Here is a 22676-nt window from a genome sequence, read left to right on the forward strand (position 1 = left end):
TCTTGCTTGATTTTTTTCATGACACTTATCATTAACTGAAATTACCTTGCCAATTTAATACTTCACTTATTTATTTTTCATCTCTTCCAGTCTCCCACTGAAATAAGTGCTCTATGAAGTGAGAGTCTGCCAGTGTTATTTATAAGTCCTGGCACTTGGTAGGCAGGGAATACGTAATTTAATAATTTAAGGAGGCAATCAATACTTGTTGATAACTAGATAATTGAATAAATGTGTAAACCTTAATTTAATTACAATAACTAGATTAGAGTTACCAGAGTTAGCCAATAAAAATACATCACCCAGTGAAATCAGATTTTCAGATAGCAATGAATAATTTTTAGTGTAAGTATACCCCATGCAATATTTGAGAGATACTTACACTAAAAATTATTCATTGTTAATCTGAAAATCCTGACTTCACTGGGTCTCATCTATTTGGTCTCCCTAAACTAGGCACAGTGTACTTTCTAGGCTTTGTGTACCATTTTTGTGTTTAATTGTTTATTCATTCATGTGTGAATGTGCCAGGCACTAATGTAGGTAGATATAATATAGTGAATAAGAGATAGACTTGGTCATCAAGGAGAAATAGCTTAGTGAGAGACCTGCTCTCAGCTAAAGAGAAAATATCACACATGCTTAACCTAGTGCCAGACCTTCCAGAACCCAAAAATGTGGACTTACATAACACTTAAAGAACTGCTTAATTTAAGGCTTTGTTCCTTTGGAGGATATAATATTTATTTAAGCAAACAGGAAATGTTTTTGATAAAAACAATATTAACTACCCATGATTTCTGATTGTTTGGTTTGAAAAAACAGTTTTTTTTAATTTTTATTTTTAGAAGACAGCATTATGTCTTCTATTCCCAAGAGGTCTTTTTTTTGTAGTTAGGAAATAATTAGGTTTACTGGAAAAAAAAAGAAATACATAGTGAGTAAACTTGCATTATCTTCCTGTTTTTCAGATGGATGCTATGCAGAGAACAAAAAGTATATCAAAAACATTTAGTTTTTCTTATCAGCTATTATTCAATCACTTCAAATATCTGATCATTTCGCCTCACTACTTCGCTCTCCTATAGTGCACGAATAGTAGCTTTCAGTCTTGACCAATAAATCAGCATTTCATGGTGCATGCACATTATTGAAATTTCCACTTAAATCCATATAAATATATTTAAGTATTAATTTAACAAATGCTTCATAAAGTGCTTACTATGCGCCAATATTATGTTTTAGAAATTTTAATTAATTTGACACATTTTAAACCCATTTAACCTAAAACTTTCTGTTGTGACATAAGATAATTGCTATCAGTATCCTCATTTTGCTGGTGGATAAGTAGTTAAGCAGTTACCTATCGTAAGTGACAGAGGTGGATTTTGAATCCATGAATTCTAGTTCCAAAGTCAAAAATATCTGGAATAGTTTATAAATATTATTAAGTATTGTTGTTATTGTTATAACCAGTAACAATAATATATTCATTAAACCTCACCTTTCTCATGAAGCTTTACTGGATAATACCTTTTGAGAGTGATTTCTTCAGTCTTAATGCCCTAGTACTTCTTTTTAGGAAATATTTACCCACTGCTCTTTTTTATCTGCTATAAACTAGGTTTAGCCTTTTGCTTTGCTTCCCAGACTGAAATCTCCTTAAGGCAGGGGCCTAATCATACTGATTTCTATGTTGCCACTGATATACATTATAGTGACTGCCAAATACATATGCATGTGTCTCTATATATACATATATGCTACATTAACATATGAATTAAAGTAATTTGTCATTAATATTATGCATTAGTCTTTTCAGCCAGTAGCCTTCCTGAAACTGACAATTTTTCCAATTATATCATTTTCCATATATGTATTAATATCTTCTATATTTCTATAGAAGCATGTTTTAAAACCTTCATTTGTTTTCCTAATAAGAATCTTTTTTTCTCTGGGCATGGTGGCTCACGCCTGTAATCCCAGCACTTTGGGAGAGAGGCGGATCACGAGGTCAGGAGTTTGAGACCAGCCAGACCAACATGGTGAAACCCCATCTCTACTAAAAAGAACCTTTTTTCCTTTTTGATGTTTATTTATCTTATTTTTTTAAAAAGCATATTTACTCTGTTCCTTACATCGTTTTGTTTGTAATAAAGAGTTATTTGTATAAAATCTTCATTATATTCATTATATTTTGGAAATAAATAATTGTATACATGGTGTTCCCATACTGTAGTTTACTACCCAATGTAATGAATTAAATGACAATGTTTATTTCTAACATAATTGTCTTCAGAGTTACATTTTATCCTTTGAAATGCTCAACAACAGATTTTTTTTCGAGTATAAGGAATTTAACAGATGGTATGTGCCAGTTTCGGCATACATATAGAATTGATATGCACATAATAAAATTACACAGACTTGTTTTGATTGCATTTAAAATGAGATTTTGAAAATGAGATTTAAAGAGATTTTTTAAAAGTCTACATAGCAGCCAAGAACTACAAATTTTATTCTCTAGTCATGATACAGCCCCCAAAAAAGTGTGAACCAAGCTTTTTTTGTTTTTTTTGTTTTCTGAGACAGAGTCTCACTCTGTCACCCAAGCTGGAGTGCAGGGGTGCCATTTCGGCCCACTACAACCTCCACCTCCTGAGTTCAAGCGACTCTCCTGCCTCAGTCTCCCGAGTAGCTGGGACTACAGGAGCGCGCCACCACACCCGGCTAATTTTTTGTATTTGTAGTAGAGACGCCGTTTCACTGTGTTAGCCAGGATGGTCTTGATCTCCTGACCTCAGTGATCCTCCCACCTTGGCCTCCCAAAGTGCTGGGATGACAGACGTGAGCCACCGTGCCCAGCTGAACCCAAGATATTTTTATGCAGCAATAGAAAGGAGGGAAATTACCTGAGGATTTATTTTCAAAAGGAAAAGATTGATTCTTATAATTATCATCTGCTAAGGAACCTGTGAGTGAAAATAATAGGTCAATTTTTAAGAAGAAAAATTATAACCGTTTCAAGAGAACAGGGCAAACAAAAGAAAGGTGTTTCAAAATACCACATTTGCTACATAATATTGATTTTTTTGATGCCAAATTTAAAAAGACAAATCTAGATTATATATCCATTTTAGTGAAACATTTTATCAAATCTATCATGATATTTTATCTAGATCAGATAGTTTACTTGTTTTTAGCATGATTATAATAAAGGCAAACTACTTTTCATTGGGGAAAGATCACTTTGCTCTGAGCCTAGGGCAATACAGATCAGCTCCATTCTTTGCTTTTCTCATAGCCATCGTGAATTCAGAGTCCTATAAGATCCTTTTGAACTGGTGGAAACCATAGTCACAAAGGGCCAATTAATATGTATGGTATTGGTGCCTCATCCATTTATTCATTCAACAAATATCTTTGATAGCCTGCTAGCCCCAAGCCTCGTCCTGGGAATACAGTTATGATAAAACAAATTATTTGTTCCCATGAATATTTCATTCTAGTTGAGGAAGCCAGGTAAAAAATATATATTTCATATATATAATATATATAATATATGAAATATATATTTCATATGTATGATATATATTATATATGAAATATATATTATTATAATATTAAATATTATATATCATATGATATATATTATATATGATATATATATTTCATATGATATATATGATTTCATATATATGATATATGATATGATATATAATATTTAATATTATAATAATATATATTTCATATATAATATATATCATATATATGAAATATGTATCATATATATGATATATAATATATTAAATATATATCAGAAAGATATATATATCAGAAAGAACACACACTATAAAGAAGAGGGCTGTGTAATTAAGTGCCTGAATTCCTATTTTACATCAAGGAAGACCTATTTGAGTAGGAGCCATTTAAGCAGAGACTTGAATGGGCAAGAAAGAACTAACCATATGAAAACCAGGTAAAGAGCATAATCAAACGGAGGAAGTGATACAAAATGAAGTCAGAGAGGTAGATTTGGGACCAGACGTTGCAGAGACCTGAAGTCCAAGGAGGAAGTTAGAATTTTATTTAAAGTAGGATCAGAAACATTCTGGAGGGTTCAAGCAGAGGTGTAATATGATTTGAAATATATTTTACAAAGATCACTGGCTGTTAGATTGAGGATGATCATGGTGGGTCAAAATTAGGAATAGGGTAAAAATTTAGAAGGCTGTTCAAAACTCAACAAATATTTATTAAATACCTAGTAGGCATCGGGTACTTCTCTAAGTGTAAGGAATGCAGCAGTAAACCAAACAGAGAAAACTCCATGCATTCACAGAGCTTACATTCTGGTGGATGCATGGCAATGGTGGAAATCCAGGAGCAATGAGGCAGCATGTACAAGAGTTTAGTACTGGCGATACAAAGAAATTGGCAGATTGTTGATATGGTTTTAGAGATAGATATGACAAACCTTGTTTATGGCTTGGTCAATGAAGAAGATAAAACAGTAAAGGCTGATTTCAAAGATGGGGTTTGAGGAATTAGGCCAGTGATGTCATTCCTTGGGATAGGGAGAAGTTTGGATGGAAAGAATAGAAGATTCTGTTTTGAAAATATTAAAACTGTTATGTCTCTTAGTTATTAAAGTAAGAGGTCGATTTGGAGCTAACAAGAGAGTCCAAGGCTGGAGGCATAAAGCTGCAAATTATTGGTACAAGATGATTTAAGCAGCAAAATCCTCACTTTTGGGGAATAACAGTAGCATGAGATTTCAAAGTTAAATTATTTTAGTTTTGATATAAGTAATGTCACAAGAAGTCAAAGAAAATAATTGTGTATATTCATGCCAATCATATGCAAGAGCTATTCTAAGAGATAAAGGAAGATTTTAATATTAATAACATTTAAAATGAGAGGCTTAGAACCAACTTGATAAATATCCCAAAATCATATAAATTTGAAACAATAACAGAATACATTGAAATTCAATTAAAACTGGGAAAAATACTAGCAGATCAAAGCAATCGTATTAAAGCCTGTAGCCATGAAGAAGCTTGTCACAGGTCAACACACACGTGGTGAGGGAATTTTCTACTTCCTACAGTATGATCTTTAGTGGTATTCTGTACTATTTTTTGCCTTGTAGCTAATACAGATTAATATTTTCTTCAAATATTGATAATAATAACATAATATTAGGCTTTATGGTCTATAAAACTATCTTCACTCTAAGTATAGCATATTCAGATTGGCTGCAAAGAACTTCAAAAATATAGATTATAAACACACACTAAAACTTGAAGTGTCATTAAGGGAAATAATTGGTCAGAATGAGTCTGCAACATTACTTAAGGTCTAGAAATCTAAACTAGTTTTTATACATAAAACATGTGGCTTGTATGACATGAATAGATACAAACTGAAACAGGGCAGTGTGATTGAGGGAAACCAGTGCTGGCCTCGACCCAGGAGAATCCAGTTTCTCCCCTCATTTATTCTGCCAGCTTCTGGGATTTGGGAAAGTCACTTAACGTTTCTGGGCTTCATTTGTTATCAGTGAAATGAGGGGTTTTTTTACATTGCCATCTAATACTGAAATGCTTCATATACTGTCATGAATTAAGAATCATTTCTCTCATTTCTTTCACGCTGTCACTGCCTTATATAAAGCATCAGGGCCTTTAAAAAAATCTCTATTCTCTTCATAATTTGTTTCATCCTCCATAATGCTTCCAAACTAATTTTCCCAGAATTCACACCTCATCACACATTTAATGGTGCCTCATTAATGACAAAATACAGTGCAAATTTTTTAGAATGATATTTATGACTTTTTAAAATATGGCCTTGATCTGCCTTTCTTGGTCAATTTTGCTTTCCACCTACTCTCCACTCTCCTAAACCAGAAAGACAGCCCATGTTCCCACTATATTTATATTTCAAAAAGACATGTTCTAGTCTCTGCTTCACATTACAGTTCCACATTTATTTCTCATAAAAATTGTACTTATCCTTTCAGGTTGAGATCATGTAATTTTTTTCTTCCTGAAACTTTCTCCAGGCTCTCCATTCAGAATTGAAGACTCCGTCTCACATACTTCATATATAACTTTATCGAAGGATCTGTTAGTCTGCCTTTGATTATGGTTATTTATATATTACCAACCCTTGCCCTAAGATCAAGTACTCAAAAGTGAAACTTTGCAATTCACCCAGTGCTTTTAATGTTTTAGGTGTCCAATAAATGTTCACTGAATTTAATTGAAAGAAATCAAGAAATTATGATTAAAGGAACAAAAAACATAGGCAATTTCTGAAAAGTACACAGCATGTGTTGAGGACTTAGGTGCCAGATACTAGTTAAGTTTAAAAGATCGCTATATTTGATCTACACTGTATAAAGTATCTATTAGTATCCCCAGATTACAAATGAGAAAACTGAGGCAGAAATAGGTTACATAAATTGTGCAACAGTCACAAAGCCCCCAAGTGGGAACACCCAGACTCCTACCCAGGTGTCTAAGTTGGGAAACATGCTCAAAATTCTTTGCTCATGGAACTCAACTGGCTTTCCTCCTCCACACCACTAAGATAACTGCCTGTGGGGTGCCCGTGTGGGGAGAGGCGGTCCTAGGGGAAAGGTGCAGTTTGAAAAAGGCCACTCTGTTTCTCTTAATTCTGATTACTCTTAAACACATTCTCTACTCACTTATTCCTTATCACCCAAACATGAAAATTGCTTTGTGTGTTCCAATCTGAGATCTGTCTTTTCTAGAGCTCCTCTCAGTTTCAGCAGAATTTATTAGGTATGTACTCAGACCTAAAAAGCAAAGGACATTTACTGAGTTTTTATTTCGACATTTCATCCTAATTATCTAGTTTAATTCTTAACCTCCTTGGGATTCTTAAGATAAATTTAAGATAAGGACCATGCCCCAGATAAGTAAAATAGCATGCCTGGCTTCAAAGGCCAGAAATTGAAACCTGGTCTGTTAAATTCCTGGAAGCATGCACCGCCGTGTATCCTGCTGCCATTCTGCCACATGTCACCATCTGGCACTAGTCTAGTGCTTTTCAGGAAAGGATGGCCCCAGGCTTCAATGAGATTGCCAGTTTAAAGGACACAAGACAAGAGATAGCCATGTGTCAAGGGGTTTCAACGGCAACAACAGCAAAGGGGTGGCAGGCACTGTCAAATCACACTCTCACTGATGTGGTGCCCTCAGGTCCTGAAGGTTGTTCCTTGTGCAGTTTCTTTGAAGTTATTTGTATTATTTTGGTTTTTGGGAATATCTTAAGAGCATTTAATTATATTTTGGATATGGTCTGCTTTTATTTTCACATTTGTCTTCCCTAATGAATGATTTCTAATATAAAGTATCAGAAATTAGGCAAACTTAAGGCTCCAGATGTTTTCCTGCTTTTAGTGCTTCCTTCGGATCACTTTCTCTGACCATACAGAGATATCCTGATGAATGCCTGGATCATAGCAATTGTCATATGGGATGGCAGTTGTTCCTTTACATTCTCTCCTATTCAGCGACAAGATCTTTGAGAGCAGAAAAGTTGTCTTATCCATCTCTTTATCCCTGACATACTAGGTGTCCTCAATATGCAATAAACTAATACATACATGGATAATTTGAAGAGAGATGCCAAATGTTGAGACATTCTTGCAGTGTTGTTAAGAAAATATCCGCCATTTAAAAAGATCTTCATTTATTCTACCACAAGAAAATGCTTTCTATTTTGAATTTCTAGAATTCTAATGATTTCATTAGCATTAAAAAATCAAGAAACTTAAATTGGATCTTCCATAGCAATGATAATTAATAGAGAAGAGCTACCTCACCTAATAGATTGTATTAGGTTGAATGGGAAAAAATTTGTTCTATGTTTTTATACATGAATATGAAACTACATCTTTACAGCTCTAAAAGGACCAATACAATCACACAATGGTCTAACAGTAAAGTCAAAAATAATGATAAACGGTTGTTTTATTACCTGAATATTGATCTAGCACTAGGCGTGGGGTAGTAGGTTTCGTACTCACCAGCCTTAACCTCAGGTAGTGAAAATTTGTTCTTCTTAAATAATTAGACACTGAAGTATGTGCATTGTCTTGGAAAGTATTTTATTCTTTAAACCATTAGAGACTAAGACCTGAGGCTGAGGATCTGTATTTCAATTGTTATAAGTAATTGCTTTTAAATCCTTTCTTCCAGCTGTAATTTCTCTTCCCTTACAACATACAGCTGACATTTAAAAATTTGAGTAATAATAGTAATTTAATGCTACTAATGTCTGACAGGTACCATTTAAAGTACTTCATATGTTTGAATTCATGCAATCTTCACAACACCTTTTTGATGAAGGTGCTATTATTACTGCCATCTTACAGATGAGGAAACAGATTACATGAGATTACATGATTTGTACAAGGTTATACGGTAAGATTCCATGATTTTTGTAAGGTTATACAGCTTGTTAGCTGGATTACAAACTCAAGAAATCTGGCTTCCCAATTCATGTTTGTGATTATTGTACATATTACCTCTTCCTAGAAGCTTATACAATGGATCAATGGGTTTCCAAAGACACTGAGAAATAACAAAATAAAAAAAGAGAGTATTTCTCTTTATAGATTGTTAATGCTACCCTACAATTTCTATAGTGCATGATATTGTATATATTCATCATATCCTTTAATAAGGTAAGATCTTAATATACTTAGATTAAATAGTGTTTTCACTATTAGTGGGATTGTTTTATTCATACAGAGAAAGCATATAGATGTTCACGTTGTAATAATGTCAGGCAAACGTGACATAACTAAAACTTCTACATAAGCGATCTTCAAAAGTCATGGAACATGTATATTATGAAAAAACAGTGAATGGATTTCAATTTTTTGCACCAAAATAAGCTCATACACACTCATAACATATCTGAAAAAGATCTAGTTTGAAGCACCAAGAAGGATAAGACATCAGTTTGAAAAGAACCCCTATCAGAGCAACATGAATTCTGCTAAAATTGAAGCAAGAACATGCATCAAATTTATGATGAAGCTTTAGTGGAAGAATGGCAAAATCATTGATACTTTGCAGAAAGTTATAAATACAAGAAATCAGCAGTTTACAAGTGGATAATTCATTTTAAGAAGGGAAAAGATGATGTTGAAGATAAAGCCCACAACATCAGACCATCCACATCAATTTGCAAGGAAAACATTTGTCTTGTCCATACCCTAATTGAAGAGGACTGACTATTAACAACACAAACAATAGCCAACAACATAGACCTCTCACTTGGTTCAGCTTACACAATTCTGACTGAAACATTAAAGTTTAGCAAACTTTCCATTCAATGGGTGCCAAAGCAACTGTGGTCAGACTGGCTGCAGACAAGAGTATAGCTTTCAATGGACAAAAATAAACAAGTAGGATCAAAGTCCTGAAGCATTTCCTCAAAAAACTGTAACAAGTGATGAAACATGGTTTTATCAGTATGATCCTGAAAACAAAGCACAATCAAAACAATGGCTACCAAGATGGGAAAGTGGTCCTGGCAAAGCAAAAGTGGACTGGTTAAGAGCAAATGTCATGACAACATCGTTTTGGGATGCTCAAGGCATTTTGCTTGTTCACTTTCTGGAGGGCCAAAGAACAGTAACATCTGCTTATTATGAGAGTGTTTTGAGAAAGTTAGCCAAAGCTTTTGCAGAAAAATGCCCAAGAAAGCTTTGCTAGAGAATCCTTCCCCACCGTAACAATGCTCATCCCTCTCACCAAACAAGGGCACTTTTGTGAGAGTGTCAATGAGAAATCGTTAGGCATCCATTTCACAGTCCTAATTTGGCTCATTCTGACTTGTTCTTGTTTTCTATTCTTAAGAAATCTTTCAAAGGCACCCATTTTTCTTCAGTTGATAATGTAAAACAGATTGCAATGATATGGTTAAATTCCCAGGAGCATCAGTTCTTTAGGAATGGACTAAATGGCTTTTATCATTGCTTGCTAAACTATCTTGAGCTTGATAGAGCTTATATTGAGAAATAAAGTTTATATTTTTTATGTTTATCTTTTAATTCCATTTTTTCCATGAACTTTTAGAAGTCCCCTTGTATTTGAGTTATAGCATAAGAGAAGCAAATTTCTGATTTTGAGATTTAAATAGACATATAATCTTAACATTATATACGCAGGAATGACTGAATTAAAGACTATCAGTGTTTCTAAATTAATTATGTTTTCACAATGTTTATTAAAATAAAGTATGAATTTTATTATTAAACCATTTTACTTAAACATTATGAAAGTTCACATTTTCTATTATATTCAATTTATTTAACAAATACTTTTTAGTATTTGCCATGTGCCTGATACATTTTATTTGACCTATTAATTATCCAGAAAAGGAATTTCTCATCTAATTTCAGAGATTAGAACGCTATAGCATATCACAAGCTTCTCTTCCCTCTAAGCTTGTCTCCTACATACACATCTTTATACACATTTAGATGCACACTTAGATGCACGTTATGAGCCCTTCTTCAAAGTTAAAAGTTTCCGATGCTGCTGAAGGCCTTAGTTATTTAAGTTTCATTTTTGAAAAAGCTTGGTGTATGTAAAAGAGATATTGAAGTTGAGCAGTTAATGTGGGACATTAATAACTTCTGTTTTATTTTCTAACATTTTAATGCTGTGATTAAGTTAATTAAAGTAAGTGGGATTGTGTTATGTGTTTTAATGGAAAATATCAGTCCTTATGATTCTTAGGGTCATCTCATATGAGATATCTCATACCCCTCTCCCTCTCCCTACTGTGCTTCATCGACCTCTGGAGTCTTAGGAAGGTGAAGGGTAGTGGTGGAGGAAGAAACAGAGCCTGCTGAATTTGGTGGGCTGGGGGATTTGGAATGAGCAGTTCTTAAAGTTTTCTGTAGTCCCGTAGAGTAGGCATTTCCTAGGATGTGCTACACTTGGCCCTTCTTAGTCATGTTGGAACATGCATTTGGGCAGTGAAGTCTTAGCAATCTCTTCCTCTATTTCTGAACAGGACTGAAAGGACCACTAGCCTTCAAGGTCAGCCAAAGAATAATGTGGCCAAGGCCAAGGCCGAAGCTGAGGTTCAGTCCAGGCTCTGTTTCCCTATATTCATTAATTAAGCTGCTAGATTTATTGACCAACGCAACAACTAATCCATCACAGATTTATTGAGAGACTATCTGCTCTCAGCTATTTGCATTGTTCTGCAAGCTGGAGTTTAAAAATAAATAATAAAAAGATTTTTCCTTAATTACATCCTGGGCCAACCATCTAAAAATTACCAGAACCAATATTATCTATGGAATAACCGCTAGTCTGAGACTGAAATATTGAAAAATGTAACACCATCAAATAATTTTTCTTCATGTATGTAAAATTCAGCTGGAAGCTAGAAACCAAATGAGGTCTTAAAGCAGAAGAGTTTTCAAAAATTCATCTCCCTATAGTATATTGTTTATAACAGATTGCTGACCATCCTTTTTATCAGGTTTTGCCATGAATAAGACATTATTTATGTCCAAATCTTCACAGTTGGATGTTCTCCATGTTTTAATAACTCAAATCTCAGTTGCTACAATACAGGCATTTTCAGATCATCACCCAAGGGATAAGTAACCTGTTAATTCTTCAGAGTGTATCCAACTGCCTTAAAAAAAAGATTCCAATGAATCATACAATAGCCTAAATGAGATGACTCGTTCCCAAAGATTAAATCTAATTTATTCATCATTTTTAGAAAGCATACTATTCTTTATTTCACAGATGGTTCAGTTGAGGCATGGGAAGATATTTAATTTGCATTGAACAGACACTGCTGCTGACGAGTTTATATATGATATTTTAGAACTCTGGAAAGATAAGAATGGCAGTGGCTTACAGATTATGGGCCTACCAACAACCTTGGAATAGAGACTTTCAGTAGAGTGTTACCTGGGCACTGTGTATAGAAGATGCTCAGTAAATGAGAATTCCCCTCCACTGACTAGGTCAAGGTAAGGGTACTGAAAAAAAGTGGTCTCTATTTTGTGAGTGTATGCATATGTCCCTTTATCTATAAAAATGAGCAGGAATTCCAGTAAATACTTATTGTTATTGTATTATACATTGTAATAAACTGCTCCACCATTGTATGCACACTATAAAAAACATACATAAATGTGTGATACCAATAAAAAATAGTCAGGAGAACCAGCCCCTTTCCAGGGAATCAGGTAACATCTAAAGCTACCACAAAGTTTACTTTAGACAAGATGGGAGAGGGGGTGTTGGTAAATGGGAAAGAGAAAATTCATTTACTAGGCCTGACTTTGCTTTAGAATTCTTGGCCATATTTTATAATTTGCATATGATTAAAGGGTCATAATTACTCTAACCTGACCACAATAATTCTATCATTTTCAAATAAGGGAAATGAGGCTTAGAGGAAATAAGTTAATTGCCCAAGATTCTAAAGCTAATTGGTAGATCAAGTGAAAAAAAAAACTACATTATTTTTAAAAAGTAAGAAATATATATATCTAATAGTTTGTTTTACCATAGGCACAAAAAATTGTCTGCTGGTATATGTGCCTTATGTAACTAAAGTAACTTTCTATGAAAATTAAAATTGCAAAGTTCTTTGCTTCAGTGATGCCTTTATTTGAAATTTCAAATCTCAAACAATCCATAGGTAAGTCCTAGATTATAAAATTAAGAGATGAGGACTCATATAGACCTTGGATATTGATCTAATCTTCAACTGTTCAATAATCCACAAGGCTGAGCAATGTCTCTGATAGGGAATTTATGATCACTTTACAAATAAAAATGTCTCCACCAGCTGATAAAAACAGTTAAAGAAAAATTTATGTTCATATGATTAGTCCTATTTTATTACATCCAGTTAAAATTTATTGAAATTCTACTATAGACTAGGAAGTATGCCAGTGATGATCCCATATTGTTTCTATTACTTTTACCAAAAGTCACATCATAAGCAAGTGATAAATATTTATTCAATACATAAATAAATTGTAAGAGTACAAAACAGGTTATACCCTGGAATTTCATTTTAGCATTCCTTATTGAAGAACATTTAATGTAAGATCAGTCTCTTTTGGACTCTATCCAAGAGGACTCAATTTCTGAAGCACGCCTAGGATTTCATCAAATGGCAGTTTACCTCTAAGCAAACCCATAGCACAGACTTTTGGTAAGAGCGTTAAATTGTTAACAATATAGTCACATCTACTTCATTGCTCTCACTCCCAAACATCATTCTTCTGTTAAATGTACTGATTCCATGTTTACCTTTTCCACAAATACATTGATTTTAATTACTTGCCTTTTCACTTTTCTTTAATTTATTCCTAAGTGATCTAAATACCAGTTTTACACAGACAGAAACCATCTTGTTACAGCAAGTAAGAAAGCCATTATCCTCCTCTATGTTGCTTGACAAACAACCAGATAGTAATGGACCTAAGTGCAATTGGTTCAGTCTAATTATTGATAAGAAAAACACCTCAATGTTAGTCATGCCAAAATTAGTATTTCTGTCCTTGGCATCCATATTTCAAAATCCACTTGACAATGAAAAGATTACTCCATTCGATAGTTATCTGTAAATACATTTCTCAGCTAATTCATATGGTAAAAGGCTACCATGATGCTCATGATTAGACATTTCACAGTTTAAATGTCACCTTTGTTTTTCTTCTGACCAAGATGAAAAATAGAACTACTTGAGTTTTAGGCAAGTTTTTGCACTTCCCTGAGTATTCGTTACTTAATTTTTAAAATAGAGTTTATATTTACTTCTCAGTTGCATTTAAAGGATCAGATGAGATAATGCATGAAAAATTTACATTGAAGTATAAGGGAAAATTCAAAGCTATTCCATAAGTGATGACATTAATTATACTCTTACTCCTTCCCATGTTTATACTTTCCTTTACTGTCTGTTAGAGACCTCATGTCAAGGGAGTTAATTGTGAAATTACAGGTGGGCACTTAGGCAATGAGAAAAATCATTTCTAATTTTCTAATCTTTAGCTATTACCATGCTTTTCAAAGAGCCTAACAATTTGGAACAGTGGAAGATCCATTCATAATTGCTTTGACTTGTTTAATGTAAGGTGGTCATGAAATGTGTTTGGAAGTTAGCACAAACAGCCAGCACAATTTGTTCACATGTAGAATTAGAATGACCTGTATTTTAAATGTTATAATCCAGAGGGAAACTTTCTAATATAAGGAATTCTAGAAATAGTAATAATTAGGAAAGAGCACTAGAACAGGAGTCAGGAGACCTAGGTTCTATTCCTGATCTGATATTAACCAGTATGTCCTTAGGTAACTCTGGCATACTTGGCATGTCCAAAGGTTAACTCAGTTAACCTTTTCAATACAAAATTTTCTTAGGTGATAGAAGAAACAGTGAGGTCATATGTTCTTGGGTCACATAATTTTATTAGACTTATTCTCTGTAATAAGACTTTTAAACTCTGTAAGACATTTCCTCACTTTTAAATACAAAAGTTGCTTGAGAAATAGTCTATGCTGTATACACATGCTGAGAGAAAATGTGTTTGCTATGAGTAATATTTGTAATACATTTCCAACATAAACAGCAATAATTGTGTCTCAAATAATCTTTATTTAACAAGCCAGCTTAGAAAACCAAAATGTTTAAAGGGGTCTCCATGGTTTGCTCACAGATTGGATCTCCATCACACACACACACACACACACACACACACACACACGCACACTTCACTCCTACCTTCAATTTTCTAATGCTTTTTCTTCTAATCCTGCTTGGCTTGACCTCTCTCTGTTTCTATTACCTTGTTGAGTTTCTTTCTTTCTATCATTTTGATAGACCTGCATATCCTACTCTCCTAAACTCTATTTAAGTTCCAAGTCTTCCCTCTCACCCCCACCCATTGATCCTCATTAATCTTCATCAGAGACTCACGAGTGCCATTTGTGCTTGCCCGAAGGAAGCTTCTTTATAGGGGACACTGTGCCTTCTAGACATGTCCAAAATTAAACCAGTTACTATTAAATAGGAAATAGCACTAACACAGCCAAGTTTAGTAGCTGAATGTAGAGAAAAACTCTGTTCCAGAACTCTGACAGAGCCACAACCAGACATGTTTCAAATACATGCATCCAGATACTATGAAGCTAGCCAAGTCACAGCACAGACAGGGCTCTCCATTGCACTTCATCACTAGGTTTAGCATTGTTGTTGGAAGCATGTGTGAGACAGTATGGTGTAGTCATAATGCAAGAGCAAGATGGACAAGCTCTGAAATCCTGACTCTCTCACTTCATTGCTATATGTCCCTGGTAAAAACAGTAGCTCTCTGAGCTACAATTTCTGATTCAAAAAATAAAGGTAACAATGCCTTCTCAGTAGGATAGTTTTCTGGCTAAAAATAATGTATCTAGAGAGTCTGCCTTATGAAGAAGACTTGAAATGGACTATTCTTTGTTATTACTATGATTATTATCATTATTAGTAAAATCTCCTTGAAATTGGCAGAAACCAAGTATTTTTTGTTTCCTGATAGAGAAAAGTAGAAAAAATCACATTTTGAGTAACTTGGCTATGAAGAAACAGCAAGATAGTGGTGGTGTTTGGGAATGGAAAATAATTCCCTAATAGCAAGTGCTATGTTCGATGCTTAGATTTGTAGCAATGTCCTCATTTAACTCTATCTCTAAAACTTAGGACTCTATTCTCTATTTACTTTATTTTGCATCAGATTTTATGCATTGTGACTTTGAAAGAGAAGAGACTTGCCAACTCATCTCATTTGGCAGGGTTTGAAGTACTTCTTTGAGCAGACTCTACTTCTATACAATCTAGAGAAGAGAAAAAAATCTACAGCTACTATTTTGGTATATGCAATGCAGAAATGTGATTTTATGTTTCCTACTGATGCTAAAGTTTATGTAAAAGGGAATAAGCTAGCAATATTTCTCAGCAAGAAAATCAAATGAGTTATATAATTTGTACATAGATCATGAGATAGAACAGAAATCTTGTCAATTAATGTTTGCTACAATTAAAAACCTGTGGACACTTTCCAATGGGAAGAAAATAAAAATTGTATTAAGGTTTTGTCAAGACACCACAATTTCAAAATGTGTTTTAAAATGTGTGTCTTTGCTCAAAGGCTTGTTGAACTTCCCCAGGTAGGATGGCAACAGAGTAGCAGCAATGGCTTGGGCTCCTGAACAAACTGTTTAGTTACTGACCTTATAGTAATTAAGCTCCATTAACAAAATCCTGCAACATATCTACTACTAATACACACTCAAAGTAATGAAAACTTTCTGAGTAGGCCAGGTGCGGTGGCTCATGCCTGTGATCCCAGCACTTTGGGAGGCTGAGGCGGGAGGATTGTTTGATCCCAGGAGTTCAAGACTGGCGTGGGCAACATGGTGAAATCCTGTCTCTACCAAAATTTATAAATACCAGCTGGGTGTGGTGGTGCATGCCTGTAGTCCCACATACTCAGGAGGCTGAAGTGGGAGAATCGTTTGAACCTGGGAGGCTGAGGTTGCAGTGAGCTGTGATCATGCCACTGTACTCCAGCCTGGGTGACAGAGCAAGACCCTGCCACACACACACACACACACACACACACACACACGAATGAAAACTTTCTGAGTAATCTTAATTTTTTGAGATTAAAATATTCTGAATTGAAATGCTTCAGATACTGTAATTTTATGCTGAGTGGAGAGAGAGATGATATTCTTACTCCATGTGTATTTGTACATACCTATGCATAGAAGTGTGTGCATACATATGTGTCTTTGTGTGTTTTGTCGTATGAATAACAGGCAATTTCAAACTCTTTTCTGTATCTGTAGCCCTGTCAAAATATATTTGCAATAGGTCAAGCATAACTCTTCTGCCTTCATAAAATTAGCATCAGGTTTGTTATGAAAATGTTACATCATATAGCAGAATATTTAAGTAAAAGGAACCTCTTTCCCATTTATTTCATGTTAGGAATTTATTTTTTTAGGTTTAAAAAGGTAATTTGTCATTTGTTTACATTACATACTGAATTGATCTTTGAGCAGGATGACTAATGAGAATAAAATTGTGAGCCTGAGCCCCAGAGGGACCACTGTAATCCTTTGCATAAAGGAAGTGCACTAGCCCCAGACAACCAGCCTTATCACATATAATATTGGGCTATGCCCAAATAATTATAAATCATTCTACTATAAAGACACATGCACACATATGTTTATTGCAGCACTGTTCACAGTAGCAAAGACTTGGAACCAACCCAAATGCCCATCAGTGATATTCTGGATAAAGAAAATGTGGCACACATTCACCATGGAATACTATGCAGCCATAAAAAAGGATGAGTTCATGTCCTTTGCAGGGATATGGATGAAGCTGGAAACTATCTTCTCAGCAAACTAACACAAGAACAGAAAACCAAACACCACATGTTCTCACTCGTAAGTAGGAGCTGAACAATGAGAACACATGGACACAGGGAGGGGAACATCACACACCAGGGCCTGTGGGGGTTGGGGGGCTAGGGTATGGATAGTATTAGGAGAAATAACTAATATAGGTGACAGGTTGATGGGTGCAGCAAACCACCATGGCACGTGTATATCTATGTAACAAAACTGCATGTTCTGCACATGTACCCCAGAACTTAAAGTATAATAATAAAAAAAAAGTTTGAATACTCTTTTGTTAACTAGGTATACTGCTGGGTGCAGTTGCCACTGTTAGTGATACGGCCATCACTTGCAGTGTACTTGGGAACTTTAAGGGCATGATAAACCTTTTCTCTAGTGGAACATTCCTTTTTACCTGCTTTTCTCTTTATCCTAATAAGGTGTGGGTATGCTTGTCTGAGAGTTCTTTTCACAACTTGACCTTTGTTTTCCCAGGCTGTATAGTGTAAAACTGAGTTATGAAACTTGCTTATAAAATGAGGTGCAAAACTAAAAATCATCGTGTTTTTCAAATCACCATCTAATATTACTGTCAACCATAAGCCATTTCATTAGCAAGCAGCAGCATAAACCAAAGACATAAGAAAAAAATAATTCTATCCCTAAATTTATCCCTTCAACTAATGTGTGCTTTAACATCAGGTATGGTGGTGAACAAGGACAAGATTACTTGGTTTTAGTGGTTGAACACCAACATCTCAGCCTAATGCCCATTGGGGTATAATTAGAGATACCTTGACACATGCAAATGGGCTGCCAACATCTTTACTCCTTCCTTGCATCTATCCATAGTTCTTGTTGAGGGGCACTAGCCACTAACTGATGAGCCAATGTGGGGAGTACTCACTGTCCTCCAACTCTTTGTGCTTGGACACTCCCAGTGGAGGAGGAATTGAGCTGAGGAAGCTGATCTGTTGCCAGAGAAAACTGTATCACCCTGTTTGTCAGTGTGCCCTTGCCTTACTACATCTTCCTTTTTTACCAGTGAGAAACCATAGAAAGTAACTTTGCCTATGTGAATGTTCTTTCAACAAGTTGAGAGAGATTGTTATTGCAGTGGTGAAGAGCATGGGCTTTGAGTTAATACCCAGCCCTGCCTCTAACTTTGCTTTATAAAATTGGGCAAGTTGTTTAACTTTTATGAATTTCAGTTTCTTCTTCAAAACACAGATAATAATGGCCTCTTTCTTAAAGAGAAACTTTGAAGATTGAACAACATGGTGCATGTAAAGCATTTAGCTGTATTGTTAGTACATATATTAAGTACTTTATAAATGTTTGTCATTACTATGGTACAAACTGTAAATAGTACTTCACTCTCCCCATTTGTAGCAATTAATACAGGTCCATTTCAAGAAGCCTGTGGAGCCCAAACTATTTCTAGAAATTGGGGAGAAGATGACTTCTTCTCAACAATGGGAACTCTCAAGCTAGACCTTGTCAGGACTTGATCCCCTAAGTCCAAACTATAAGTAAAATAATTTATTTCAGGTCAAGAACAGTTATAAGAAAGGAAAGGAACTAACATATCTTGATTGCCTACCATATCTCAGCCATGACCCTTTAACCTCATAATATTAATATATTCGATATTCTAAGATGTAGGTATAATAATTTCTATTATGTATGAATACAGGTCTATTTATATTTATATTATGTAATTTCTATTATACATGAAGAAACTAAGGATGAGAGAAGTAACTTGGCCAGAATTATTCATGTAGTATCTGGCAAAGGCGGTGTTTGAACCAAGTCAATCTGTCTGCAAGGCCCAGGTTTTTCCTAGAGCATGCTGCCATTTTCCTGACATAACTCAGTCCATCTTGATTTCAGCCCCCTTTGGCTCGAGTGAAAGCTTCCCTTCCCTCATTTTCCCAATTAAAGTTTCTTCACATCTCATACCTATCATGAATTAGTAATTTAAAACTTCTAAACTCCTTGAAAAAAGGCAAAGTGTAAGTTGCTCATGGTGTCACTGACTTGAGAACCAGGGACCGTTTTCTTCTGAAATCTGTTTTGTTAGCCTCTTCTTGTTACTTAAATTATGGTTTGAGTAACAGAGAAGGCTAAAAATATGTGCTTTAGACTGATATGTGATGGAAGGAGATTCACTCATGTTTCACTTTTCCATCTTAATTTCTAAGGTCTTGGGAAACTATGCTGTAAAGCAAAGTGTCATTACTCTAGAGCATTTTACTAACATGCAAATTCAAGCTATGTTTATTCATCCTACAAAGGAGATGTAAATTTCGTGCATTCTCACCACCTTCAAAATGAGTCATTTCAAAGGAGCATGGTAGTGCATCTGGTCAAACCCTTAAATAATTGTTACACTAATGCAGTCTCCCATTTTCTGGAGGCTCTTTAGTGGTTCATCATGCATTTAATTTTTAGGAAGATAATTTGCAGTCCAGTTGTGTTGATCTGTCTTTGAAGTCTGTTAACCCCAAGACACAGTGTCATCAATGCTCATTCAAACTCCATGAATTGTCTTCAAGTAATTGTTCTATAGCTTGCCCTGCTAAGGAATTCATAGAGGGTATCCGAATGGGCCAAAGTAAAAGTAATGAATCTGGGCTATTTCCACTCACGGAAAAGAAGTAACAATTGTGAGATGTCTGTTCCTAAACACACAATTCAAATGCATTATGAGGCACTTGTACTTTTAAAATTCTTGCTTAAGGGACAGGTACTCCGGTTAAAGGTGCCTCAAAAGTGCCCACATACATTCTGTAAAGGCACATCTTTAATTCTCTGGTTTGCCTCCTCTTTCGTGAGGGCATTTTCCTTGAAGCCATATAGCTGCAACCCACATGTAGTCAGCTTCTAGCTGACCTCAGGTGTGTTCCTTCCTGGAGATGGAACTCAGCCACTAACTGATTTCTCCTAGACAAATGTCATTGATTCAGACACAAATGAAATCACTATAATACAAAACTACATGGATTAGCCATGCGACAAGTGGTCTGATGGATTGAACTTGAAGGCAGGTATCTCATCTTTCTATTCCTTCACCCTTTTCATCATGGAATCTTCTGCTACCTACATTTTTCTTGAGAAAGCTCTTTATTATCTTTCAACAAAAATTACCTAAACCATGTTCCCAAAAATCTCTTGTGAAAAGAGAAAGGATAATAAATGGATTCATTATTTTAAATACATAGGTTTTTTTTTTTTTGCTTCTTTTCTATGGGTCATGAATGAAGGGGTCACCCATCATTTCTCTGAAACTTATGCAAGTCACATACATCTTTCTTGAAACTGAAATTATTTAAAAAATTTATGACACTTCTACAAAACTTCCAAATATATTGTTACCTATAAGAACAGTCTGACAATGTCTATTCTCCCAAGTTTCAAGGCAGTGACTATTCCTCAGCACATATAAGCCTTACAATCATTGAATACAGAATCTACTGTTTGCACTTGGAAGGGCTAAACCTCCATATTTGGCTGAAAAGATGGCCAGAGAAGGATATTTATGATTCAGCAACAGTCTTATAATTCTCTATGCAGCCCAGACTCTAACTAAACAGAATATAGTTTTATGCCTAAAACCGTCTGATTTCCCTAAACTTATGCAATACAACCCTTTAGTATCTGTAATTTAATAAACCTTTTGCTTAAAAATGTCTTCCTAATGCAATGGAGCACAGTACATGGAATCACTGTATCTGCCAGTCTTTATAACACTCCTATGAATTGTTTCTCCCTCAAATACTGCATTTTGGTAAGTTAGAGGGTCATTATGGATACATCTGCATTTAATTGCTTATCTAAAATACTGCTCAGCACAGTGAATACTCAGATACAAATCATGTAAAATCAGATGATGTCATAGATTTAAAATATTATATATAGTTATGTATACACACATATATAATATGTATTTTTTACTGTGGAAAGAGGCCAGTACATTGATGGTTGATGTTTAGAGATGCAGTTCCAATTTCAGAAGCGTATGTGAGCACCATAATAATATAATAGGAGAAGGATTTGGGGGGGCAGGGGTAATAAAAGCAATTAACAACATTTGTACTATGTAAACACCTTCAACCCTCATATGCCCTAGGCATAGCTGTGTGCACACGGAGTTCCCGACACGTACTCAGCATGTTGAAGACACAAATCCCGAAATATGGGCATCATGGCCCCTCTGGGGCACTAGCGGACGTTGTGCACACAGGCACTAAAGGAGGGCCAAGGAACTAAAACCGCACTCACTCACACAGGTATCCCTTCCCTGCAGGCCACCCAGCAGCGACACCTCTATTGGTAATCACCCCGGGCTGACAGGTATTCACAGGCACATTCCGGGAGCTGCTGTGAAATCTAGGGGAAGAGGGGAGGGTCGGGCATTTGGGGACAGCGGCGCGCGCCTGGCAGGATCTCTGCGCCTCCAACACTGTCCAGGACCTGAATTCGCTCAGGAGATGCCCAGAGGATCTGCATTATGCCAAGGCACTGGGCCAACTCACCTCGACGAAATAAAAGCAGGGCAGGAGGGTGACGCTGTCCTTGATCACTTTGCCCTTTGGCCTCTCCTTCGCCGACATCCCTGCCGCCTGCCGGGGTCTGCGTCCTCCCCCGGGCGAGGTGTGCACAGCGCAGCTGAGGCGAGCTGCCTCCTCCAGCCCCAAGCGCCCGGCGCCGCTGATGTCACATTCCCCGCGGCCACCGCTGGAGCCAGCGCGCTGCATGCAGCGCCCCCGCCTTCTCCCCGCCCCTTTTTGCAGCAACCCAGCGATTCCCTTAGCGGGCCAGTCCTTTTCCTCCCCTAGTCTGGCTCCTGCTCCCCGTTTTTCTGGTGAGAGACGACGTCCAGCTCCCTCCTCCAAGCTGTTGCTGCAATGGCTTCCCCTCCCTGTCACCCTCCCTCAGCTCTCTACCGCCCTTGCGAGGCTCCAAGGCTGTCGGAGCTTGACGTCAAGAATCCGAAAAGGGGGACGCACTCCTGGTTTCTGCAGTAGCGAGGCTGAGGAGCTAAGCCACCTAGTCCCCTCCTGGGGAGCCTCCTAGGTCACTCTAGGAATGCTATTAAAGAATGCTAAGGATCAGAAGCCCTGCTCCAGCGCACTGACCCATAGCAAGAAAACCAACCCCTACCTGCACGAAATGAGATCT

At 36.0% G+C, this 22676-nt stretch overlaps 1 protein-coding gene across 2 annotated transcripts in view; it reads right to left on the minus strand.

The window, feature by feature from the left end:
- PLPPR4 (phospholipid phosphatase related 4) overlaps positions 1-22404 on the minus strand; it is a 44530-nt gene extending 22126 nt beyond the window's left edge. For both annotated transcript variants that reach the window (XM_030825009.1, XM_030825008.1), the window contains exon 1: positions 22031-22404. In XM_030825009.1, the coding sequence (XP_030680869.1) occupies positions 22031-22252 (222 nt within the window). In that variant the 5' untranslated portion in view covers positions 22253-22404. The remainder of the gene's footprint in view (positions 1-22030) is intronic.
- Positions 22405-22676: the final 272 nt, after the last annotated feature.

This window comes from Nomascus leucogenys, chromosome 12, assembly GCF_006542625.1.
Source record: "Nomascus leucogenys isolate Asia chromosome 12, Asia_NLE_v1, whole genome shotgun sequence".
In the NCBI taxonomy this organism is placed as follows: Eukaryota; Metazoa; Chordata; class Mammalia; order Primates; family Hylobatidae; genus Nomascus; species Nomascus leucogenys.